This window comes from Vicia villosa, linkage group LG4 (assembly GCF_029867415.1).
Source record: "Vicia villosa cultivar HV-30 ecotype Madison, WI linkage group LG4, Vvil1.0, whole genome shotgun sequence".
Classification (NCBI taxonomy): Eukaryota; Viridiplantae; Streptophyta; class Magnoliopsida; order Fabales; family Fabaceae; genus Vicia; species Vicia villosa.
In genome coordinates, this window is record NC_081183.1 from 160,436,469 (window position 1) to 160,463,094 (window position 26,626).

Consider the following 26,626-nt stretch of genomic DNA (forward strand, 5'->3'; position numbering starts at 1 on the left):
AAGAATAATTTTTCTTCCACTAACTATAAAAAAAAAAACTAACTTTTATTACATTAATTATTATTTTTTATTAATTTATTTTCATTTTAAATTAACGTTAATTCACCAAACACACTTTTTCTATTCTTTTTTTAATACTTTATTTTTCGATAAAATTTTAAGAACACTTAGTAATTTTTCATATTCATTTATTTTCTACTGACATTCATTTATTTATTTTAATTTTTTATCTTATATATAAAAGTTGTTAAGTCTTTTAGGCTATGTTTGAGAGTTTGGAGGGGAAGGGAGGGGAGGGCTTTGAAAAATAGAAAGAATTAGGTTAAAAGGATAAAAGAATTTTGGGTAGGAGAGTTTTGGAGGATTTGAGTTTATTCATAACACCAAAAACCTCATAAAATGGGGGAACTCAAAAATTGTATTGAAGGAGGGTTTTGAAGGGCTTACATAAATTTTCCAAATATCTTTTAGGTTGTTATAGTATTTTGAAAATTAAAAATTTAGTAATGATAATGACTCTTTTATCATTTTAAACAAAATCATTTTTTCAAAAATGTCAAAAATTTTCCTATATTTTTTTTAAAATTTTGTTTTTGAAAGTCTTCTCCTCCCCTTCCCTTCAAACTCCCAAACATAGCCTTAACAATTTTTTATTCCAAAATTTTAAGAATACTATTTTGTCATTCTTATTTATTTATTATTTATTTTAGTTAATTTAATTATGTTATAATTTTTCTTTCAATAATTCATTAATATAAAAAATATCTAAAATTAGCAAACCACGTTCTCCATAAATATTTTTCACCCATTTCTTTATTATTTGTTTTATTTAGTTATTTTATAATTTTTGTTTCAATTATTCTAACTACTTTTTCTTCTAATTAATCATTAATAAAAAATTAATTAAAATTAGTAAACAACCACGTTCTCCATAATTTATGATACAACATCACTTTGTAGCTCTTTTCTTTGCAGCCACAAATTAAATGCCATTAGAAATTTTTATGTGATGAAGTAATTGTATATGAAATTAAGATATTTTTTGTTTATGCAAATCTCTTGATTCCTCTTTTTACATTGCATTATTAATACTGTAATCAATTTTATTTTAATTTGTTTGTCATACTAATATAATTAGATTTTTTTTTTACATAAGCTAACCATATCCCCCACTTCTAGATAGTTATGTAAGTCTTGATTTTTTTTATTAATGACTAAATTAATTTGATTTAATTTTTTATTAATGACAGTTAATTTGATTTAGTGGAAATGTTTCATTTTAATATATAATTAAGCGTCTCTGTTTGAAATTATGAAATTATATTCTTTGAAATAATATTTTTTGGTTTATTATTGTTAGAAGTAATTCATATTCATAGATTGTTGTTAGTCAGAAACAATAGCTTTTGAGGCGGTTAGTTAAAAGCTTTTCTAAAGGTTATTTTTAGTTATTAACTTAGCGTTATAGGAACTAGAATCTTTAGAAGAAACATCACATGAAGTATTGAATTCAGCAAATATTGCACCTCTACGAAACATGAACAACTTTTTAGAATCACTTTCTTCAACAAATATCGATGAAATGTGGTTATCATGGGCTGATATAGTTCATCTCTTACAAATCAAACTTTTCGGAAACACATTCATATGCTCATGCCTCATGGCACAAATAATGCAAGAGCACGGAATTCCTATACGTTCAAAGAGTCCACAATCACATAAAAATACACTATCTATCTTATCAAGACAAACTGAGAATGACCCCTTTGAAGATTATTCGAAGTATCATTTAGTGTGAAGTGGTTTTTACCTTGTCGAAAGATATTAAAGTAAAATACAGACAAGGATAAAAGACTCAGTGTATTTTAGGAGCATTTGGAGAGTAAGTTTTGACAGTCACGTTGGTTGAATTTTGGCGCCTCGAATAGAATGAGATTCAAATTCAAAATGATTCGTCTTATCCAAAAGGACATGTGGAAGCCTTAGGGTCTGTTTGGTTCAAATGAGGGTTCATAATATAACGACTTAAAATCAGATAATAATTCGTTATGTCTGTATTCTTTCAAAGCTCTTTCAAAATTATGCATGAAATCCACAAGACTGTTTTTATTGTCCACATACCCCTGGATAAATGAATTGATACCTTCACACATTGATGTAGTTCTTATACCACAAAAAGGTGTGTCTCGCATGTATCCCATAAGTTTTCTTAACCCATTTGTTCTCTGATAGACCATTATCATCAATAATCCTCTTCCACTCATCTTCAAATGTCTCGGGGGTATAGTTACCATATATCAATGACTTAAACTCTTCTAGGAACTTTGTATTCTTGACATTCTCAATAGCATTTTGATGTAAATGCCATAAACAGAGGCGATGTGACGCATTTGGAAATTCAACTCTAATAGCTTCCCGCATCGCACCATCTCCGTCAATAACAAATACATTTGGACATTTATGGAACATTGCTTCAGAAAAGGCATTTAAAATCCACTTATATGTCTGTCTTTTCGTCTGAAATTAAAGCACACCCAAAAATTGTAGTTTCACCATGATGATTGTACCCACAAAAAATAACAAAAGGTTTGTTGTACCTGTTCTTTTTATAGGTCGTGTCAAATGCAACCACATCACCAAAACATTCAAAGTCAAATCGGCTAGTTCCATCTGACCAAAATAAATTTTGAAGACGACCATCCTCTGTTGTGGTAAACTTCGAAAAAAACATCGGATCATTGTCGGCTTTAGCCTGTAAATAAGACAAAGCAGCAAAAGCATCTCCATTTTCTCTTTTAGCCTTGGCTCCATTACTAAAATAATTATATAGGTCCTTCTTGAAAAATCCCAAATCTTCATGAGCACCTTTCTGACCCAACATAAAACCCAAAATCTGACATGTTCTAACACCACATGTATGCAAGCCATCAACAAGCGCTTTATCAACTTCACTCAGTCGACGATACTTAGGAATAAAATGAACAAACCGTTGTGGAGTTAACTTATGATTATGAGCGGATTCAAATGCAATAACTCTCCAACTTCTAGTCACTACATCATATGCCACACGCAACCGAGCAAGACAACCTGTTTGAGTGATTGGCCTTGGCCCCCTATGTCGATCCACCCTTAACATATGTTTCTTATGTCTTTTCCCCTCTCTATTACAAACTAATTGGCGCATAACAATATTTTTTTTAAATCACGGTCAATCTCATCTCTTCTTACAGCAAACTCATGATATTCTGCATATGTTTCATAAAACTCACAAGTTTTTTTCTCTAATTCAAATTTCATATCTCTTATATCATCATCTGAGATTTCACCTATATCTTTGTAATCATCCAAATCATCTTTTTGTTCTTCATTATCCACATAACTACCATTGTTCCTCTCGACATCATTAGCATCTTCACCATTATCCATGCTTGTTACACAGTTTGTACTATATGAATGGAAGGAGATCCTCTAACTTTGGATTCCCTAACTTCCTCTGACTTTAGGCAATTTTGATGAGAGAGAATTGAAAAAAACATGAAAATAAGGAGGGAAACTACATGAGAGAGAAAGCATTTTTAGAGTGAGATAGAGAGAAAGGTAGAGTGCAGTTCCCACCCTAAAGTTAGAAGATCCTTCTCCTTTATGAATTGAATGTCTCCTTTACAATCGTTACTCCTATCACATTTATTGTATGCACCACATGAAAAAGTAACAACCTTAAGTGTTGGTATTCCAAAAGAAATCAAGAAATCAAAACAACACTACACCAAAATTAAGTTTTGCCAGCGCAGCTACTAAAGCGCTTTTAGACAAAAGCGCTGCTATAGGTTGCACTTAAAAACAAGATAAAAAAACACGCTAAAAAGCGCTCATAAAGGGGGGGTAATGAAAGCGCTTTTCAAAAGCGCTCTTAAAGGGGGGGTATGAAAGCGCTTTCTAAAAGCGCTCTTAAAGGGGGGGTATGACAGCGCTTTTTAGAAGCGCTGGTATAGAATGAGCTACGAAAGCGCTTTCTAAAGCGCTGCTATAGGGGTAGGCTACGAAAGCGCTTTTCTCCTAAAAAGCGCTGGTATAGGGGGTTCTTCTAAAGCACTTTTCAAAAGCGCCCTCGTAGGTGTTTTAAAATTAAATTAATAAAACTTGCCCCAATTAATTTCTCAGTCTCTCTTCTTCTCCTCGCGACAGAATTGAATCCCTAAATCAATTTCTCAGTCTCTCTTCAACCACGACCTTCAGCCACGACCTTCAGCAACGACCTTCAGCCGCGACCTCCGCCACGACCTCCGCCACGACCTTCAGCCGTCTCCGCCGCTCGTTTGCCGTCTCCGCCGCTTCAGTTGTCGTCTCAGCCGATTCAGTTGCCGTCTCCGCTCTCGTTTTCCGTTCTCCGTTCTCCCTCCGCCGCTGGTTTGCTTCTTTAGGTAATTTTTATGTCATGTTTGTGTTCTTCTTCTTATTCATAAATATAAGTGTTTGTGTTCTTCACAATCATCGCTTCTCGGATTATCCGTATTAGAACTCGCTGCAATATAAGTGTTTGGTTCAAGTTATCAGTGTTGAGTCTTCTATTCAAAACATTTAATTTGAGAGTTGTTAGGGTTTCTTACTTTCATTGGGGCTTCGAATCTTCTCCTTGTTTTGGCTTGGTTTGATTTGCTGCTGTAGCTCCTGCCATGTTATTTCTTCTACAGGCAATTATGTTAACAGCAAATTTGTGCCATTTCATTAACTGAAAATTGTGCTAGTTTCTGTTCTCTGTTTGAGGTTGGAATTGATCACATGATTACACTTGTGAGACAAAATAATTTTGTACTTGGCAGTTAGACGTTTGTGAATGTTGAGATTTTTAATACGTAATTTTTATTTGTTTGTTTGAAAAATTGCACCGATTAGTGAACCAAATATTTGATAAACTGGTTGTCTGTTTCTTTAGTTCTGCTTGACTTTGAATTTATTTTGTAGAAGTGAGTTGAAGCGTAACATGATAATGTTTGGGTAGTTTTGAGCAAAATTACTTGGTTTAATTACAATTTTTTTGTTTAATTGTTTATGTTTTTAAGTGTGTTTCATTAAATTATTTATGGTTATTTTCTTGAAAATATATTAACAAATAGATGTTTTACTTTTTATCAACAATTTGAGTTTAGAAAAATGCAAGTAAGCTTTAAAAATATTATCTTGTATGTTGACATGAACTGTTGCTTATTGAAGTGATATACTTAATCACTCACTACCTAACTGATAAACCAGTAGTAGATGTATTAATTCTTGAAGTTATAACTTTTTCTATTATTATGATATATGATAAGTTTTGAGTGTTCAAAGGGACTGTTATTGTTGTATAACCTTTTAAATGCTGTTGGTAAACCTTAATGATCAAGAATGTGGTAGTTCTGGTATGTTTCATTTTGGTGGTTGTACCAAAGAAACTAACTTAACCAATAATGCAGCATATCTTTGTTGAAGACAAGACAATAGTTGTATCATTTGCATTTTTTTCAAGCTTGAATAATTGTCTCATTTAATGTGAGTGAGACATTAGTACATGCATCTGGATTGAGATTAAATCAACAACTTGATTTGACAATTGGATTGAGTTTTAATGAACAACTTGCTGTCGGTTTGTAGATTATGGTTTATATTTCTCACTTCTCTGCCAAAAGTCGCATGTTTTTAAAAGCATGCCTTTTGGTGGCATAAGTTGTTCAATATATATTTAGAGATGTCATATAATTGATGTTTTTTCATTAAATATATACAAGTGAATTCATATTAGAGTGAAAAAAGAACTTCATTGATTTTGGTGGTCTTTTTGTAATGACAAAAGAAAACCGGCCTTTCTCTTCCCAAAATAACAGAGAGAAAATAAGCCTTTTCCTAACTAAATAAACCTTTGTTTTCATTTTATTTACCATTTTAAAATAATTGTACAGGAATCAAGTTTATTGAACAAATAGTTGTATATGCTACAGTTTGCATATACTTCCTTCACTTTTATGATATTTGTATTTAACTGCATCGTGTATGTGTGTTTAATTTTACAGTTACTTTGAAGTCTCTGGTTTCTACTTGTACAACGCCGATTCAAACCTACCATCTCCCACATCAAGTCTAACTCAGGTTACTATCCCTTTCTTCTTGCTTATAGTTTGTTATTTTCTGCTTATAGTTTATTGTTTATGGTTCTATTTAATATCAATTTAGTGTCTCTCAACCAATTTTTTGGTTTGTGGACTTATATTACCTTGAAATAAGGTAATGTCTTCTTTAAGAAATTGGGTATTCTGATTAGGTATTCTATTATGATGATAGCTATTTATTATCTTGACAGAATTCCTTAGTACCTGATAGAGAAACCAAGAAGCATTTGTTTAGCTTAATTAAGACATGGATAAGACATGGATGAATTCAAACCGATTGTCGAAACAGTACGAGAAAGGGGTATGGGAATTCGTTGAGTTTGCGGTTAAGCACTCCGAAGACCCGCTTCGAATGTCGTGTCCTTGCTTGGGTTGCTGTTATGGGGGTAAGGTTGACGGGGAACAGTTGGGATCCCATTTACTACGGTTTGGAATTGATAGAAGTTATACATGTTGGACATTGCATGGTGAGAAAAGTAACGGGAATGCTGAGTCGAGGTGTAATAGGAGGAAGTATGCTTCAAACGACGATTGCACAAACACATACGATTGCGATCGAGTCGAAGAGATTGCAGAAGCGCTTGAAGAAGATCTTGCGGATTGTCCCAAAATGTTTGAGAGGTTGGTAAGCGATGCAGAGAAACCGTTGTATGATGGTTGTTCAAAATTCACAAGATTGTCTGCGGTGTTAAAGTTGTACAACTTAAAGGCGGACAATGGATGGTCGGATAAAAGTTTCACAGAGTTATTAGCCCTTATGAAAGATATGCTACCAGAGGATAATGTTCTTCCCAATCGAACGTATGAAGCCAAAAAGATGTTGTCCTCTATTGGCATGAGCTATGATAAGATACATGCATGTCCAAACGATTGTGTTTTGTTTCGAAACGAGTATGCAGCGTTGAATGAGTGTCCTAAATGTGGTGCCCCTCGATATAAGAAAAAGTTGTCTCCTGCTAAAGTCTTATGGTATTTTCCTATAATTCCGAGATTTAGACGCATGTATCGTAGTGAGACCGATTCAAGACACCTGACTTGGCATGCAGATGAAAGAATTATTGATGGAAAGTTGCGACATCCGACAGACTCACCACAATGGATGAAAGTTGATACTGATTATCCTGAATTTGGAAAAGAAGCAAGAAACCTTCGGTTGTCATTGTCTACTGATGGAATGAACCCGCATGGTATTCAAAGTATCTCGCATAGCACATGGCCTGTGATTCTTATGATCTATAACCTACCTCCGTGGCTATGTATGAAGCGTAAGTACATGATGTTATCAATGCTAATTTCTGGGCCTAAACAACCAGGGAATGACATAGACGTATACTTGGCACCGTTAATCGAAGATTTAAAGTTTTTGTGGGACAACGGTGTGGAGGTTTACGATGGGTATAGGAAGGAAAGTTTCAACTTGAGGGCGATGTTGTTTGGAACAATTAATGATTTTCCAGCATACGGAAATCTATCCGGGTACAGCAATAAAGGTCAAAAGGCGTGTCCCGTTTGTGAAGATGAAACCGATACGACACGATTGGATCTTTGTCAGAAGAATGTCTTTCTCGGCCATCGTAGATTCTTAAATTCTAATCATCACTACCGTGGGTGGAGAAAAGCATTCAACGGAAAGGCCGAACATGGTACAGCCCCGCCTTTTTTGTCAGGTGATCAAATTTTTGAAAAGGTGAAAGATGTGAGCACTCAGTTTGGCAAGCCTTTTGCACATTCACTTGTCAAGGGTGGGTGGAAGAAGAAGTCCATTTTTTTTGAACTTCCATATTGGAAGTCGTTGTATGTAAGACATTTCCTGGATGTTATGCATATTGAAAAAAATGTATTTGACAGCGTCATAGGTACGTTACTCAATATACAAGGAAAGTCTAAGGATGGCCTTAACATAAGGAAGGACATGGTAAACATGGGGATGAGAACTGAATTGGGACCCGTGACGAAAGGAAGACGAACATATCTGCCACCTGCTGTTTACACTCTATCTAGAAAGGAGAAGAAAACATTGTGTAAGTTCCTCAGTGAAGTTAAAGTTCCAGAAGGCTACTCTTCAAATATTAGAAGACTTGTGTCCATGAAAGACCTCAAGTTAAAGAGTTTGAAGACGCATGATTGTCATGTTATAATGGAACATTTTTTACCAATAGGTATACGTTCTATTCTGCCAGAAAAAGTAAGAAGCGCAATAACTAAGCTGTGTTTCTTCTTCAGGTCAATTTGCAGTAAGGTGGTCGATCCCGCGATCTTACCAACATTGCAAAAAGAGATAGTTGTTACTTTATGTGATCTTGAAATGTATTTTCCTCCCTCGTTTTTTGACATAATGGTTCATCTAGTCGTTCATCTTGTGAAAGAGACACAATTGTGCGGACCAGCTTATATGAGATGGATGTACCCTGCTGAACATTATATGAAAATATTAAAAGGGTACGTGAAAAACAGAAGTCGACCGGAGGGTTGTATTGCCGAACGATACGTTGTTGAAGAAGCGGTTGAGTTTTGTACTGAATATCTGTCAAATGTTCAATCAATTGGACTCCCCAAATCTCAATTGTGTCAATGCATAGTTAGAGGAGACTAAAAGTGAGGAAACCTCACTTCCTGTACATGTGTTGTGGAGGGAAGCTCGTGTGGGCAAGAATCAAGTTGTCGATCCCGAAGTTCAGAGAGTTTTTACTGAATGTGTAAGTATAATACTGTGTCTTTAATTAAATCAAATGTTTTTTATTATATAAATGATTTTTTAATGTAAATGAATTACAGGAGACCTTGTCGCAATCGGCATCCACCGGTGAGGGGAGCGTACTTAGTAGAGCACTAGATGCTCCTGAGTATCCCGGTCGAGTGAGGGGTAAGGGTCATGGTGTGACTCCAACCTCTTTTTACAAGAGTCCTAGGAGAAGAAATCCTTCAAATGAGGAAGTGTTGCAAAAGTTGGCGGAATTGCAAGCACAAGTCTCTGAATTGCAAAGAGATAAAGAGGCGTATATGAGAGAAAAGTGCAACACTTCATCGGTGAAAGAAACTAGTGATAAGGCTAGTATCAACTATCAAAGGAAATTTCCCGAGGTAATTATAATTTTTTTCCTTTTAAATTGTTCTATTTTATTAATGATAATGACTTTATATTTACTATTGGTTTAGGGCATTTCATCTTGCCAACTATACTTATCGGAACCGAGTTATCGACTAGTTGGCAAGGGAAACGTGCACAACACTTTGGGAGATTTACTTCACCATAGACCGCTCCCGGATGGACACCTGAAAGTATCGGTGGATGTTGTAGTAGATCATGATGCGATGCTACCGGTACCTGACATGGTCTCAGAGACGACATTGCTGCGAGATGCAATAGGATCATTTGTTGCATGGCCCTCGGAGCTCATTACCATTAGTGATGAGGTATATTGAAAACGATTATGAATCATTTAGTTTTCGAATGTCAATTCTAAACCGTTTATTAAATATTTTTTACATTTTAATTTTAGACTGCTCCTATAAAACCCACAGTTAAGGGTAAAGGGATTTTACAGGAGGAGGAGTCCGTTGCATCACTAAAAGAGGTACATTTAAAGTGTTAATAATTAATCTGAATCTAAATCTGCATGATTTTATATTTTACCTAACTTATATGATTTTTAGGCATCCGCTCGGGAGTCACAACAAGTGACGCAGCAAGTTCGTACCGTACCACCCACTGGTCCTCCGAAGCCAGCGGGAAAAAAAGGAGGTGCTTTTGTGCCTCGGTACCGGTCGACGCTCGCAACAATGGTTGATATGTCCGATATGAAGGATGGTGCTTTACGTGAAATCGTTATGGATGAGAGTGTCTTCGGTATTGAATTCAAGTCACTTATTACAATTGATGACTTGGAGGAGATTTTTAAGCATGATCAACTAGGCGTCACTAACATGCACTCATACATCCGGTAATATTCACTCATCCGATATATTATTTAATTAGTCCCACAATATAATTTATTTACACATTTCAATGAAAATAATCTAATGTTTATTATGTTTTTATTTAAGGTTGTTGTATGACAGAGTGTTGCGCGGGACTCCGTTGTCTAACAGATTCCGTTTCGTGTCTTCCGCCCACTGCAGCGGAATGGCAATTGCTTCGGAACGGGAATCAGTTAGACAGCGATTAGTCGATAGATTCATGTCCAACGGCAATACAGAATGTCTGCATCTTTGGGCGTATAATACCCGACCAGTAGGGTTAGTTTCTCATTCTTTGTTCATCTAATCTCTGTTTCTTTTGTGTATAGCAAAATTTTCATATAACCTATTGTTTTTATTTATAGAGCACACTGGTTGCTGCTTGCTATCAACCCTATAAGGGAAGTCGTGTATTATCTGAATTCGGTAAATGGTGAATGGACCAATTATCCGGCCATGAAGGACATCGTTGATTTGTAAGTGGGATCGTTCTAAATATATATTCGTGTATATTTATATATATTTACTTATTTGTGGGATTGATCTAAACATATGCTTTTATATATTTGTTAATTAGATCAATACAAGTGTTCCGAAGTCAACGGGACGCACAGGTATCCCGAACTAAATCTAACAACATTACTTGGATCCAAGTGCAGGTACATTATTTTTCACAATGTTGCTTATAATATATTTATGCTACTTGATAAAACAATGCACAACTATAGAATCTTATTTGTTTTTCTATGTAGTGTCCGCAACAGCGAAACAGTTACGATTGCGGATACTTTGTATTGAGGTTTATGAAAGAAATCCTTCAGGAAAATCAATTAGAGATTCCGCTCACGGTATGAATTTATAACATAAGATAATTTCATATAATTTATTACATTTAACTAAATGTATCATTCATATTTTGTTTTTGTTTTGTAGTACCTTGACGAATTCCGTGCCGCTGCATACCCGAAACTTAAGTTGGAAGAAATAAAAGAGGATTTGTGTCATTTTTATATTAAGAGCTTTTTCATGTAGGATTTGTGTCGAATTGAACTATAATATTATTGATGTTGTAATGATGTATATATATAATTTTGGATATTATAATGGTATTATATTAGTATATATATATTGTCTTACTGATGGCTGAAATAATATCGTCGAAAATAAATTACAGGTCGAAAATATTACAGGCTGAAAACATATTACAGGTCGAAAATATTACAGGTCGACTGGGAGGATTAAATTACAGGCTGCACATTAAAATACCTCATTTAGCAACGAAAGCGCTTTTAAAAAGCGCTCTTATAGGCCCACCTACTAAAGCGCTTCTTTGTAAATGTGCTGCCAAAGATTAATAAAAAAAGCAAAAAAAATAAAAAAAAAAAAAGCAACATACTAAAGCGCTTTTGTAAAAGCGCTCTTATAGGGGGTGCTATAAGAGCGCTTTTCTGGAAAAAGCGCTCTTAAATCCCACCCTATAAGAGCGCTTTTCCAAAAGCGTTTTAGTATGTTGCGTTTTTTTTATTTTTTACTCTCACAGGGGGGCCTATCACAGCGCTTTTCTGGAAAAAGCGCACTTAAAGGGGGGCCTACCAGAGCACTTTTTCCTGAAAAGCGCTCTTAAAGGGGGGCCTACAAGAGCGCTTTTTCCAGAAAAGCGCTCTTATAGGGGGGCCTACCAGAGCGCTTTTAGAAGCGCTTTTGTTAGCTACGCCAGCGCCATCTTTCACAGCGCTTTTAAAGGCTATAAAAAGCGCTTTTAAAGCCCTTCCTCGTTGTAGTGCAAATAAAAAGCAAAGTGCAAAGAACATAACAACTTCCTTAGTCCCTACTAGCATCGTCAATCTAAAGAACTATAGTACAAACAAAACTTAATTATTTACCTTGGAAATTAGTGACCTCTAGTGCAACATACCCCCTGATAATAAATTAGCACAGTTACTACAAATCTACCATTAATTTTGTTTTAATTTATTGGTCTAAAATTAACTTTAATTGTTCTCATATAAACCAATCTCAAACGATATCTTCTTAAACCAGATCAAATCTTAAAATTCACTATTATAATATTCAACTAAATCATATTTCCGGAAAATAAAAGAAATCACAAACTGCATATGACTAACCATATTCCATGAACTTGAATGGAAAGAATAGCAGCTAATAATAGTGTTGGTCTAGTCGGGTGCATGAGGCGGGGGACATTAATGTCTATTTTATTTATGTGGTAATCTTGAAATGGCTTTCACTTGAGATTCTAAAACTAAAAATTGCATGAAAGATGTGGATAAAAAATTGTCACTACTGTTTCTGTTGTTATTAGAAATGGTGGGAAAGTTGGGTAAACAGTGCATGTTTATACCATTTGTTCTAGAGTGATGCTATATAGAACGAAAAAGTTTTTCACGATTTTCACGAAAGTATACTTTTTATTTTCGGTTACTATTCTTTTAAATCAAGTCGGTCTCAATTTTATTTTAATTCTTAAAAATTAATAATACCTTTTTGATAAGTATGTCCTAGAACTAGGTTAATCAAACTGGTTTAAAAATTAATCATCAAACTCAGTCTGTTCTTATCAGATCAATCAATTTTCATTCTCAAATAATTTATAAAAGTATTTTAAACATGAGAATTTGTTAGTGTAGGTAAGATGAAAATGGAATATGAAAACCATGGAAGTACCAACACATAACTGTCTTCTTTGAAGACTACCATGGAAGTGATAATCAAGGATTCATCACCTATGAAGTAGCGGTGAAAGCCATACACAGATAATTGACTAGCTAGAGTTTTACTTTGGATAGATCTTTTTATTTAGGAACTGCTATATGAATGTCCCAAAACTACCTTGTGTTTCTTTTTAATTGGTAGGTTAGATTTTCAACATTTTTTGGTGAAGAATACAAAGTTAATTGAAAAGTTTACATATACGTTATTTTTCACGAAAATATATTCGCTATATTCAGCATTTCCCTTTGTTCTATCTAGTCTCTTTTCACTACAAGAAAATGCAGAATTAGCTACCATAATTTTACTGCGAAATAATTTAGTAGCTAATTTCAATTTAAAAAACAATCATTTAATTGAATTATAAATAATTAATCAACTTTTTCGGAAAATAGTTACATATACTATTTATCTATTTTTTTATTCAACAAGTACCTAAGGTTACGATATTATTTTTCTCTCAATCTCACCATATTCATTTCATTCTCCGTCTCCGACCGACCTGTCAGCCACCATCTCCGATCGCCACCGTCTTCCTACAACTCCGATCGTGCTCGTTGTCTTTTGACTCCGATCGTCCTAGTTCATCCATCTCCGATCGATATTTCCTTCGTCATTCTCCAATTGAAATGGCCAGTCCCCTCGATCTCCAATCGATCCCTTATTGACTCTTTGTGTCTGATGGATCTATGTTATTTCATCCTCCTTCTCTCTCTCTCAGTCTTCAAATTATTGAGCGATCTCTTATCTCAAGCCCCAACTCTAAACCCTAGAACATAGTTTCATCCTCTTGTTTACTTCAGCCTCTTCTGCATTTCAGGTACCAATAATTATCTTTCAATTTTGGTGTTATCACTTTCAATTAGCATTATTAGGTATTTAATTTTATGTAATTTGAATTTTTTTCAAAATAGAGGGGCCGCATTTGAAGATGGAAAAGGACCTTGTATTTGGGATACTTTTGCTCATAAATGCTCAGGTTGTTATCAATTACTTGTGTATTTCTTTTTCTTCTTCTTTCAATTTCGAAAATATGATATTATATTGTCATGTGTTAATCTTTTTATGTTCATTTGTGCAAAAAAAATTCATCATACACTATGTATTTGACCTGAACGGTGTTTAATATGATCCTCATCTATTTGCGGATTCACGAGTAATAACTTTAATGTTGAAGTTATTGTTTGCTTTAGGTTTAAATTGAATTGCCTAGTTACTTTACAAGGTAACATGTAAATGATTCCTCATATTTTTAATGAAATGGTGTGCAAATGTTAGTTTTGCAAATCTGGAGATGTATATGATGACTGGTATAATTGATACAAGGTATAGTCCAAATTTTAGTTTTGCAAAGGTATATCAAAATATGTGACATATTCTGAGTCGTGATACTGATAAACTGCTATTTGTTTTAGGATGGTATTTGAATCATGAAGTATATGCATATGGATGCTTATAGATATTCCATTTCATGATTTAGAGTGCTACCAAATAAGTTATTTTTGTTAATATTTCTCCTTGTAGATTGGTGATTTGTAGTAACTGTTATAAATTTCTTATCAGTGATTTGTAGTATATGCATATGGATGCTTATAGATATTTCTCATTGATGAACTATTAGTGTTGAGTGATATGTCACCAGGGAGATTGAGGGTGAAGATGAGGGCGAAGCTGAAGGGACGGTGGGTGAAAGAGGAAGAAAAATAAAGTTATAGACACTCATATGTTGATGGGTGGCGCGAGGCGTTGGAGGAGATGATGGAATGGTTGTCTCCGATCGCGCAAGACACACTTTGGTGGTGAGAAGAGATGGCATAAGGTGCGACTGGGTTATTCTTGCTATCACCAATGCACCCCTTGTAGAACATGTAATGTTATCTTTTTCGTGTTTTTATTTAGTGGCTTTCCTTTTTTGCTTAAAGATTCTAGTTGTAGATTTTATGTTTAAGAAAAATAGGTCAAAGATAATATAGTTGACAATTGACACTTGATAAACTAGATTGATTGAATATAAACATCTTATATTAATCTTCTGCATCATTTAGAGTACAATATTACACATAGTGCATTAAAGCCCCTGTTTAATAAATATCTTATATTAATCTTCTGCATCATTTAGAGTACAATATTAGTATGGGTTTTTCTAACCTATGCAACATTGCATATGATAAGGGCAATTAATAAACTATTTCTTTCCATATAAATTTTCATATTAATTATTTTTCTGTTGAAAAGTAATCTTTTATATTTTCTCTCTCCTACCCAATTAATGGATGAACATAAATAAATATAAATATGGTAATTTATATATAAAAAAGTGGTGTATTAATTGTCTCTTATCCTATGCAAGGTTGCATAGGTTAGAAAAACCCTAGTATTATTACACATAGTGCATTAAATTAGCTGTATAGGTTTATGTTTCAATTACAAATAGAAACTTCATAGAACAAATGGGATAAAGGGAAAGTGTAATATATTTTCCATCCCTTATACAGCTGCAACATTGCATTGATTGGCTATTTGACTGAGGCAAGAGATTTTTTGCAATAAGAGGAACTTAGACATGTAAGCTTTAAAAATTTTACAACTCCGTTGTTATACCTTTTCTGTGGAGAATTGTTTTGCCTCTTAATGAATTGATTCTTAGTTACATTAATGTTTAGTTTTGCCTGATATAAGAACTCCCTTAACCCACCGCCATTAATAAAAAGATATAGAAATTAGAAGATTATATTAACATTGTGTGGTCCTTCATTACTATCTCAAGTTATAGTTTAATGGCTAACTATTTTATTTATGTGTGATATGCCCCTGATGTGAGTGTGGTGCTCTTTTTTTCACCTGTTAACAATACTATGATCAAAATGACATAAATTTAAGAAACCACTATTTAACTTTAATTACATAAATTTATAAAATATTATTCTCTTTAAAAAAATTCTTTTTTAAAAGACTAAAATTAATAATACTGTGATATTTTGACAGCAGTTGATCTCAGGTGCGTATTTTCTGCGATCGAAAGTATCAACATTCATTTTTACTAATTCTAAGGTACGGTTGATGTTAACTTTATCATAGATGCATGTCGCAATAGCTTAATTCAACTATTTCAATGTATTGATGTTTGTGGTGTGTCTAATATCCAGAACTATTATTCCAATTTCCATAATGACTTCAAATCTGGAATAGAACATCTAACAGTATGTCAAATCAATTAAGCTTACAAGCTCAAGGCTCTGGATGACACCTTAACATTGATTTGAATCTCTAGTAGCCTCTAAAATCAATAAGCTGAATTATCATTAATGTACAAACCATAAGGATATGCTGGCAAAATGTCCAATGTAGAATCATTAACAGTCACTTCTTCTATTCTTCAGGTCCTTCGTCAAGTTTCAGGCTTTATTTATTCTTACTTTCTTCTTAAGATGATATATTTTTTTGTCAAAATTTAATTCACTTGCATAAAAACTGATCTTAATTCACTTTTGTTTCTTAGATTCTCTCCTTAGTTCCTGATTTATTGGAGGTAAAGCTCTTTTCTTTGTGTAAGTTGAAGTCATTGGAAGTAGATTTGATACCTCTTTATGATGGACTGTTATTACAATTACTGAAAGATGCCATGTTAAAGAAAGCTGATGCCATTTCACCTAAAGAAGTTGCTAAGTTAAGAAAGGCATTTAAAGCACGTTTGAAATCACATCCCATACCTGATGGACTAGTTGACTTGTTGCGACAAAACTCGTCGTCTGTTGAAGTTAAAATCACAACAGATTTCCCGACTTGTTTTAATCTGAAGCAGGTAGTTATTTAAAAACCATAAGGGAGTTGTGTGGTAATTTTTTTAAGAATATGAGCTTAGACAATTTTAAATGAAACAACCATAACAAGAGTTTGTGATTGGTTGTTACTAAATAGGTTGAGGAATCTATAAAGGGTGCAAAGATTATCAAATACCGTTCGCAATTCTTCGCTCCTGCCTCCTCCTCTGCCGCACCTGCTTCTGATGTTGCTCCTTCTTCTGTCGCTGAGCCTGCCACAACTGCACCTCCCAATCTTCATTTGTCTCCCTAAAAAGGTAACAATCCTTATACGCATTTTGATAGATCCCCTTTGAGTTTCTATTTGTAAATTTTTAAGGCCATATGTTGTTTCCACGTGGAGATTTCCACTTTGTGATATTTCAAAATGAGATGACATATTAGATAATTAGGCACCTTTGTATGCAATTTAATCAAGTAGAAATCATTCAAGAATGAAGACATAGGCATCTATATTTAAGTCAGTTTTGATTCTTTCCTATTCAGTTATTCAGTTATTCTATGTTTATGTATATGTGTCATAAACTTTTTTCATATGATTGATTTTACAATGTCAATTGATAGTGTTAATTTTTCTGCCCCTAGGATGATAAATCATCCAATAAAGATGAGGAGGAGAAGAACCAACATAACACCAACTCTCCACTTCAAGATAATGGGCAGTGAAGAGTTCTCATATTGCCTATAGGTTATAATGCATTCTTTGTGAATCTTAGTTGTAAGATGTTAGATAAGTGACTGAAAATATCAATTTGATCGACTTTACTGAAATATGTTGTTTGATTTGAAAAGCAGTTGGTACATGACTCTTCATTTGAGGTCCATGAGATTCATCAAGCTGTTAGTTTCCAGTTTTGAAGCCATATTGTAATAAAGGTTTTTAGCAACCATCTTGGAGTTGGTTTTGGATACTAAGTTGTAGTGTACAAATCATATTCTCTGCCACTTATATGTGTGTCTATCCCTGTATGATCAAGTTTGTTTGGTTTTTGGCAGCCTTCATGAATCATTTAGTTGTTAATTGACAATACTATTGTTCTTATAATGACATTAACATTCTTTTGAGTGTAGTCAATGAAGATATATAAATATGAAATTGCTTTTAAGTTGTGTTCTCATTCTAATAAGTATAAGTTTAAATGAATGCATAATCAAGTTGTGTTCTCATTCTAATAAGTATAAGTTTAAATGAATGCATAATCAAGTTGTGTTCTCATTCTAATAAGTATAAGTTTAAATGAATGCATAATCAATGCTTAGGGAATGAAAAAATATTAATAGTTTTATTTTTTTTTACTTAAGTCAATGCTTAAATATCGACAATTACGATATACGAATAGTTTCTTTTATTTATAGCTTAATTGGGTTTTGATATGAAAATTAAAAATCTAATCTAGCAAATTTAGCTTGAGATTTACTATGATATTTTTGTGGATATACTGTAGTTGAATAGTTTGACACATAAATAAAAGACCTGTAATTTGCTACGTTTTAGTTGTGATTTAGCTAGGAATTGTAAAAAATTAGATTGAATTTTGCTAGGACATTTTAGTCTAGATAATTAGCCACTCAATCCAAGCTACGACATGAATGGTAGTTAATCCGTCTCTAATCTCCAACTAACACTATTCCATAGAGATTCGCCTCAAATTAGCTACGGTTTTGGTCGTAGCTAAAAGTAGATTTTCTTGTAGTGTTTGTCCATCTTTAAGTGATTCCTATGCATTATTGAGACGGGCATATCCATGGGTAAGCAAAGGCTATATGAGGGGTAGTTGTTATGTGGTAAAACTGAAAATGTTTAATAGAATCCATCCTTCAACCTCACCTCACCTATGGTTTAACAACAACACAAGCTCAATAAATATGATTTATCACATCTTTTTGTATTAGGCTTATACAATACAGTAATTTCTTCTTCATAAAAAGATTGAAATTCACATGAAGCATATGAGGCCACCGTAAGTAGGAGTGTGCAAAATATTCGGTTTTGATGTCCAAATCCATAACCAAACCTAAACCACTTTTAAATATCCGGATATAATTGAATGGTTATTAATCGGTTTAGTTATTAATGGTTTGGTTATCCATTCATATAATCCGGATATAATTAAGGTTTTTTCTTTACCCACCTCCCTATAGGGGTCACCCCCAGCGAAAACCCCAGTTTACCCCTGCTTCGGAAATGAACTTCTGAAGTTTTTTTTTTTAAAATTTTCTCAGACTTCGGAAGTTCATCTCCGAAAACACCAAATGGGGGGTGTTTTCGGAGATGCACTTCCGAAAACATTTTTTTTTTCAGATTTTGGGGGGTTTCGAAAATGAACTTCCGAATTATGCAGAAACTGTGTTTTTTTTATGTTTTTGGAAACAACCTCGTATTTTTAATTAAAGGAAGACGGCAAATAAAATAAGCGATATATAAACAGAAAATACTAATATACTAATATGATAAGAATAGTAATATATACAAACCGATCCGATCCAAATCCAAATAATAATAGTGTACGAAAGATACAATCCGAAAACAACAAAAAATAAACCCAACCACTACTGGGTATGCCTAACCCTTTCTACCTGGGACCTCCTCTGACGCCTGTATGCCGCTGCACGACCCGCATCAGTGACGATCATCTCCATCACGGCGACTGCCTGTGGACCACCCTGACGAACGACACCTCGATCCAACGCGTCCCGCCCAAGCATCTCTATCCACTGGCAGATCGGCAGGAGATCAATGGCGTGGTCATCCTCGGCCTGCTGGTTCTCCAGGATCTCCTCGTGTGCTGGCCTAGGAGCGCCGGGAGCGTCGGGTGTCAGCAGATGATGTGACACCCAGTAGAACCATGTGACGTACCCCTCCACACTGTGCCAGTCCTGGGTGACCCGAATGCGACTATACTCCTCTGGTACCACATGATGCTCCCAATCCTCAAATATGGAAGTGAGATGCACTCTGGTCACTGTGTCGGGAGCAGCCTCAAAAGGTGACCTGGATATCATCTGCACAAATCTGAACTGCCGCATGCACCGCTCAGGGAGATACCGGACCATGATGTTGGTCCCGCATGCCAACCAGCCAGAATATAAAGATATGCCGTCAAAGGGGACAACCTGAGTGTAGTCGTTGAATGGCCTCCAGGTGACGTCATCGTGCATCGTGCGGTCCAGGTACCCACGGTATGGTCCCACCGCATTGTTCCCCCTCTGGAGAACGTATCTGGCGGCCCTGGGCATGGTGTCAACGTATTGAGGATCAATGTGAAAGTCGTGGATCCGGGAGAAGTAAGAGATGATCCAGCTCTGAAACACAAAAACGATAATGTAATGTACCGTAAGTAAATACGAAACATAAATAAATACGAAACATAAGTAAATACGAAACACAAATACGAAACATAAATAAATACGGAACAATTAAAATGAAACGTATCGTGGGTAGTGTGCAGGATCCGGTCAACTGCCTCGTCCTCCAGGTTGAGGCCTCATTCAGCTTCTGGTATAGGTATGCCAGAGTAGCTGCCCCCAGTTCCACTGGTGAACGGTGGTCAAGTCCATGAAGTAGCGGAGGTAGGTCACGTCGACGTACCTCGCACTCTTTTCCACAAAGATCGCAGCACCTACCACATGCATGTACCAGCACCGAAAAGCGCAGCCACGGTGATAATGTGTAAATAGCTCGTCACCCGCATCCTCGGCCTCGGCCGCCGCCACCAGGTGGTGCTCAAAATAGCGGCTCAGTGTGGTGAACCGGATATGAGGCCCAGATGTCGTGATGCACTCATAGTCAGGAACTTCGGGCTCCATACCCAAATATAGCGCCATCCACTTTGTGGCTTCGATCCTCTGGATCCGGGCGTGGGTCAACAGCGCCTCCCTGATCGACAGGTGGAGAAGACACTGCACATCATGCAAGGTGATCGTCATCTCCCCAACCGGTAAGTGGAAAGAAGACGTCTCCTTGTGCCACCGCTCCGAAAAGGCCCCCTGCATGCCGTGGCTGATGGTGGAATACCCCGTCATGCAGAGCCCACTGAGCCCTGAACCTCTCACAGCGTCGTTAAACCACTCGGCAGTCGGTTTAAACAGACTGAAAATCTTCCGGGCATGGTTCACCATTTTCAACGGCTCTCTCTCCTGTTACAAAAAAACAAATAAAAAAGTATGTTAAATAGACGGTTAATAAAATATTGAATAAACGTCTAAATTATAAACGGTTAAATAATGTAGTCGGGCAAATTATAAAAAATACATCTCCCTCCCAGGTACGCCGAGCGACGTGATCGCTGTAGGATATCAGCACTGAAGTGTCACTGGGCCCTCCCGGGAAGCCCTCCTCCTGCTCATCCTCCTCCCCGAGTGGAGGGTCAACATTCAGTACATCCTCCGCCTCGTGGTATGATACTGCCACCTCCGGCACCTCCTCCTCCTCCTCTTGCTGGCGGGAAGAAGATACCCGAGCCAGACGACTCCTCGATCCAGATGTAGAGGTACCCTCGTCCATCTCCACGGGAACTCGCACACGTCTTCCCCGGTCCTGCCCCCGTCCCCGTGTCGACGCCAGCTGCGCCGTCGCCCGCTCGCTTCTAGCCGACGAAGTCTGGGTCTTTCTACCCTGTCTAATGCGTGCTTGGTTGTCTGACATGTTCCTGAAAACAATTGAAATCAATTATTATGCGAGACAACATAAAGAACTAAAAAAATTGCACTTCTGATACAATTCAGAAGTTCATTTCCGAAACTGGGAATGAAGGTGTTTTCGGAAATGAACTTCCGAAACACCCCTGCGCAGAAGTTTTCTGCAACTTCCATGGCAGACCCCCAAAACAAAGTTCAAAACTATGTTTACACATTCTAAACAACCTAAATATCAGTACCAACCTAACCTAATACATTTTTTGCTAATTGTAAACACCCTAATATGAATTTTAATCATAGATCTAAAACTCAAAATGCTTACCGATTGATGAGATTGGAGGGCTTTTGAATGTAGTGTAGGAAGCTTATTAGATCCTTTGATGTAGCCTTTGAAGTGTTTGCACAAAATTTCTCTGGGGTTGTGTTTGATGTTGAATTTCCGAAATGAACTTCCGAAATGAACTTCCAAAATTTCTCTGGGGTTGTGCTTAATCTGCAAAACGCGCAGTATTTCGGAAATGAACTTCCGAAATACTGTTTTCGGAAATGAACTTCCGAAATAAGACAATTTTTTCAAAAAAAAAAACGCTTTCGGAGATGCATCTCCGAAAACACCTTTTTCTTGCATTTCGGAAATGCATTTCCGAAGTCAGGGGTAGTTTGGGTTTTTCACCAGAGGTGACCTAGAAGGTTGGGAGGTCTATAAAGAAATTTTCATAATTAAATGGTTATTAACCGGTTAAATTATTTTGGATTCGGTTATAATCCGGTTATTATCCAAATCCAAATATTTTAATTCTCAAAATATTAATTTTTTTTTGAAAAAAAAATATTTTCGGAAAAAATAATTTTTAAAACTGGATTTTTTTTAAACCGGTTATATAATCATAACCAAATTTATAACCAGTTTTGATTAAAATGTGGTTATGGTTATAAATTCAAACCATTTAAATGGTTATGGTTTAGTTTTTGAAAATAACCAACCATGCACACCCCTAAGCGTAAGTTATTACTATGCTACAACACTTGTTAACATGAAATTCATATGGCCTGCAATTTCGTTGTTAACATGAAATTCATATGGCCTGCAATTCTAACTCACGTGTTCACACATCACAAAGTTCACACACATATAAATCTTTTGCAATTTTACACACAAAAACACAAACATATGGTATGCATTAAAAGATGGTGCTACAAGGAAAACCTTAGAACAAGGCGAAGAGCACCAGATACAAAGAGAAAGTTATTGACTTTGTTTGCTTAGGAATATGGTCCAATGCTGCTAGTCCTTTTTTGGTTTCAACAGCTTCCTCAACTCCTATTCCTACAATCAATCAACGCCAACAAACACAAAACAGATTAACAATGTTATAATTTTTTTATTTATCAAAAAAATTGCAACTTTCTAGGGGTTCAATGGAAGAAGCATTGAAGAGAAAATGATGGATACTTACTGGCATCAGAAGAAATGCTCAGACATGTGAACCACAGGGGGCGATTCGATAAAGAAGAGGTGTGACAGAAGGATGTGCCGCCGGTAACTGCGGGTTATTTTCTGGCGTTCGATAAAGTGTGATTGCGCCGGTAACTGCAAGAGATTCTCTTATGGTATTCAATGAAGTGCGATTGCAGAGAACTTTAAAAAAAGAGGAAGAAGGAAGTTAGTCGGCGGTTGCGAAGAAGAGTCTATTTGAAAAGAATGAAAATTAGGAAGGAGAAAAGAAAAGAGAAACTGAAGTTATTTGGGTTAATATTACAAATTCATAAATTTAATGGTATAATATTTATTAATATAATAATTATTTATAATAAATAATATTAATAATATAAATTAAGTAGACCAATCAAAATGTTACATGTCACATGGGTACCGGTACCCCATAAAATTTGATGGGTACCGGAGTGCTGACAAGGGGATAATCGCAAATAAAATTACGGAAAAGGCCACGCGCTTTTCCACTCTTTTTGACTGCGGGTAATAAAAAGAAAAACAGAATGAGAAAAAGTTTTCTATTTTTCCTTCTCAATTTTCCCGAGAAACCAGAACACCATCAGATCCACAAATTGCATTCATCGCAATTCTTCAATCCCTTCGTTACTCTGTTTTTCAACCAAATTCTCATTTTTCAGATTCTAATATGTGAATTCCAACAGATCATGATGGAAAGGGATAACAATGGTTATTATGAGAATCAATTGTTGTGTGAAAATGGTCGAGAATCAGTTACGATGCATTCTTCCATGACTTCTTCTCCGCCTAAACTTGGATATATTGAACATCATGTCTCCAAATTCGATACCTTGGTTGGCATTGCAATCAAATATGGTGTTGAGGTACTTTCTGTTTTCTTTTTTCTTTTCGTTATCTAATGTGTCAAGTTTTGTTATTTTCATTGTGTTGTAAAGTGTTTTGAATTTTAGAAATAATTTTTTGGAAATTTGATGCTAAAAGTATGAGATGATGATGTATGAGTTGAATTCGTGAAATTTTTGTTGTGTTGTTGTTGTTGTTTTGATGGTGGGTGGTGCATGTGGGTGCAGATTTTTCTGATATGATCATGTGCTTTTTGGATTATTTGTTGTTGTAATCATGAATCATGCAGGGACAAAATTAATTGATAAGAAATTCAAGGAAAAAAAGTGAGTGAAACTTGAATGTTAAATGATTTATGTTTGTATAATTTTATGCAAAATTAAGTTGAACAGGAAATTTCAATGTATAAATCACGATTAAATTCAAAAGCTACAAATTTTAGCTTCAAGTAGAATCGATTCTGGAGGCAGAAACCAAACATCTCAAAATTATGCCAGTTGATTGTGATTTTGAAAATTTATGGTAAATCTAAACATCTACTAATACAAGTCAAGTCTTTTTGTTTTAAAATGGTTTTGATGTTTTTGTTACCTTTATCTTTATTTCCAAGATGTGCTTTTTGTTTTTTAGTTTCGTTCAAGTGTTTACACTGATATGTTGTTATCATTGTTGTTTTTGTTGGTTACTTGTCTCCTCCACCACTTTGAAATAAGGAAAACGTTGTACTGAATTCTTATTCTTATTTTTCAAAATGAGTTGTGTGATGAAGTGTGATTTCTTCAGCTCCTTATGTTTTTTTTGGGGAAACTGTAGGTTACTGACATCAAAAGAATGAATAGCCTTGTTACAGACCATCAGATATTTGCGCTTAAAACAGTTCAAATTCCATTACCCGGAAGACACCCTCCGTCTCCTTGTTTATCAAATGGTTCCAGTACTCCTGGGTATGTTCATCTCTATTTGATTTAGCCATTAAGGAAAAGCACTCTATTTGTGAAATTAGAACACATCCTTTTTATTGTCTTGGATTTTTTCTGTGTTTCTTGCATCCTGCTCTTAAATGTTGCTTTCATTCAAAATTGCAATTTAAGAATCTTACTGAAGTAATTATGCTGCAATAGGTATCATTGGGTTTTTGTAACTATGATATGATACAATTGTCATTTTTTGTCTTAAATTTGTTACCATATAAATAGCTATGGATGAAAATTTGAAGAGAAATGTAATGCAAGAAAATAGATTCATAATGTTTCCTTGTATATGTTGGTTACAATACATGATTTCTTTTTAATATCACATGATTGATTTATTTCTCATTGGCATTTAAATCACTGATGACCATGAATGTTATTCCATCAGACATGGCAACTCTTCTAACAGCCCACCTATTAATGCGCCACGCGAATTGCTGGAATCGTTCCAGTCCGTAAGATTTAAGAGTCCTGACCGGAAGGTCTCTCCTGCTATGAGCTCATTACAGGGTTATTATGGACTTCAAGTTCTCCCTATCTCCTCAGAAAACGGTTCATCATCCAAGAACATGCCTATGTCTGACCGACCCTTGAGTCGTCACCGAAAATCCAAAAGTTTAGTCAATGTCATTTTGGAAGAAATTATGGAAAAGGATGGTACAGCACCAGCTGGAGAAACCTGGGAACTTAACTCTGATAAATGGAATGACAAATTTTCCCAGAGACGTCAGAAATCTGTAGCTGACTTTACCAGGATACCTGAGTTGATTCTGAGGGAGGATATTGGCAGCAATGGCGGTCTTCCTTCAAGAACAGGAAAGGGTTTAGCTCTGAGACAGAAAGCAGCCAGCCGAACTGCAGTGACAAATGATTCTGAATCAAATGGTTTTACTCCTGTGCCAATGGTTACGGGGGATGGTTTTCAAACCGATAGTTCATATGGTGTTAGGAAATCGTCCAGTACATCTTGTTTGCAAGAGCAGGATAACTGCAGCTCCTCATCCATTTGGCCATCCTCAATGTGGAATTTGAAACCCGATTTACAGGCCCTTTCTACTGCAGCTATTGGAAAACCGATCTTTGATGGTTTGCCAAAGCCATTAACTGGGCGAAGGAATAAAGCTGCACTTGATTAATATATCTTAATTTATCACAACAGTTTTGATCCTTTGTGAGTAATGGAATCATTAGCTGCCACACTAATGGGTAGGTTGGAGAAGTAAAACAATGTAGCAGGGTCTTGAACATCATCATTCAACATTTTTTTGTATGAACATAGTGAAACTTTTAGGAAACAGATTATCTGTGGTTTAGCAATCATTGTGACAGGCAAACTTTTGTATGAACATTATTTTGTTGTGTTCATTGAACTGCCTAAGCTTTTACATGGTTGTATATAAATCAGCAATGTGTTTAATAATATGCATCGGAACATTATTTTTGACGACTCAAAAGAACGTAAGATATAACTACTTTTTCCTAATAACTGAGAAACTAAGATTAGAGAGAGAAATTCTAGTTACGTCAAACATTCTTGAAATCTCTTGCATTAAACCATTTACATAAAACTGCTCGACTCATTTGCATTTTTTTAAGGTTAAACTCACCTTTTTCTTCTCTTTCTATGGATTATGAGTGCATTAACTGAAATCCATAACTCTTTTCTGCATGCTTACCCATATATATGACATGACAATTCTTTACTGCATGCTTACCCCATCTATACGACACTATGAGTGCACCAACTTGAGGTCATATCATTTTTTTTGCATTCATTAACATGTACATTCATCTATCATTCATTTAAATATCTCATGCATTGCATGGTTCTTCATGGGTACTAGTCTCTCGGGATCGTTTTGGTTGGTTAATCCCTTCTCCTTCTCCTAAACATGAACAAAAGGATATCAAATCTTTCTTCTTCACAAACTTTTCTGAAGATATTTCTACCAAACTGTTGCTTTTATGTTTTTCTAAGTTTGGTAATGTTCATGAGATTTTTATTTCTCGAAAAAGAAATAAGAATGGAAGTAGGTTTGATTTTGTGAAGTT

At 35.4% G+C, this 26,626-nt stretch overlaps 3 protein-coding genes across 30 annotated transcripts; 2 read left to right on the top strand and 1 right to left on the bottom strand.

Annotated features, from left to right (window-relative positions):
* Positions 1-2,145: 2,145 nt before the first annotated feature.
* LOC131598202 (protein FAR1-RELATED SEQUENCE 5-like) lies at positions 2,146-3,426 on the bottom strand. The gene is made up of 3 exons (XM_058870828.1): positions 3,207-3,426; positions 2,630-3,051; positions 2,146-2,517 (listed from the first exon to the last, which is right to left on the bottom strand). Exons 1-3 carry the CDS (start codon positions 3,424-3,426, stop codon positions 2,146-2,148), a joined length of 1,014 nt encoding a protein of 337 aa, XP_058726811.1.
* A 9,832-nt stretch (positions 3,427-13,258) lies between these two features.
* Positions 13,259-17,470, top strand: LOC131595716 (uncharacterized). 28 transcript variants are annotated; one of them, XR_009282022.1, is made up of 9 exons: positions 13,259-13,647; positions 13,742-13,806; positions 14,449-14,695; positions 15,323-15,392; positions 15,816-15,878; positions 16,327-16,356; positions 16,445-16,629; positions 16,746-16,905; positions 17,234-17,470. XR_009282022.1 is itself a non-coding variant. In XM_058868164.1 (7 exons), exons 3-6 carry the CDS (start codon positions 14,591-14,593, stop codon positions 16,899-16,901), a joined length of 630 nt encoding a protein of 209 aa, XP_058724147.1. In that variant the 5' UTR covers positions 13,259-13,647; positions 13,742-13,806; positions 14,391-14,590; the 3' UTR covers positions 16,902-16,905; positions 17,234-17,470. The 28 variants fall into 28 exon arrangements, 5 of the variants coding, with proteins under 5 accessions (XP_058724147.1, XP_058724145.1, XP_058724148.1 ...); XR_009282008.1 differs by having other exon boundaries at positions 15,813-15,878; positions 15,974-16,629; XR_009282011.1 differs by having other exon boundaries at positions 15,813-15,878; positions 16,327-16,629.
* Positions 17,471-23,296: 5,826 nt separating this feature from the next.
* LOC131595718 (uncharacterized) lies at positions 23,297-26,018 on the top strand. The gene is made up of 3 exons (XM_058868168.1): positions 23,297-23,623; positions 24,417-24,547; positions 24,963-26,018. Exons 1-3 carry the CDS (start codon positions 23,447-23,449, stop codon positions 25,708-25,710), a joined length of 1,056 nt encoding a protein of 351 aa, XP_058724151.1. The 5' UTR covers positions 23,297-23,446; the 3' UTR covers positions 25,711-26,018.
* The last annotated feature ends 608 nt before the right edge of the window (positions 26,019-26,626 follow it).

Excerpts from the sequence above, each read along its gene's own strand:
- LOC131598202 (XM_058870828.1), bottom strand. The coding sequence starts at position 3,426 with ATGGATAATGGTGAAGATGCTAATGATGTCGAGAGGAACAATGGTAGT. Across the intron at positions 3,052-3,206 it reads AAGAAGAGATGAGATTGACC|TGACTAGAAGTTGGAGAGTT; the intron begins GTGATTTAAAAA and ends CATATGATGTAG. Across the intron at positions 2,518-2,629 it reads TTGAATGTTTTGGTGATGTG|ACGAAAAGACAGACATATAA; the intron begins GTTGCATTTGAC and ends CTTTAATTTCAG.
- LOC131595716 (XM_058868164.1), top strand. The coding sequence starts at position 14,591 with ATGGTTGTCTCCGATCGCGCAAGACACACTTTGGTGGTGAGAAGAGAT. Across the intron at positions 14,696-15,812 it reads ATGCACCCCTTGTAGAACAT|CAGTTGATCTCAGGTGCGTA; the intron begins GTAATGTTATCT and ends ATATTTTGACAG. Across the intron at positions 16,630-16,745 it reads CTTGTTTTAATCTGAAGCAG|GTTGAGGAATCTATAAAGGG; the intron begins GTAGTTATTTAA and ends GTTACTAAATAG.
- LOC131595718 (XM_058868168.1), top strand. The coding sequence starts at position 23,447 with ATGATGGAAAGGGATAACAATGGTTATTATGAGAATCAATTGTTGTGT. Across the intron at positions 23,624-24,416 it reads CAATCAAATATGGTGTTGAG|GTTACTGACATCAAAAGAAT; the intron begins GTACTTTCTGTT and ends GGGAAACTGTAG. Across the intron at positions 24,548-24,962 it reads AATGGTTCCAGTACTCCTGG|ACATGGCAACTCTTCTAACA; the intron begins GTATGTTCATCT and ends TTATTCCATCAG.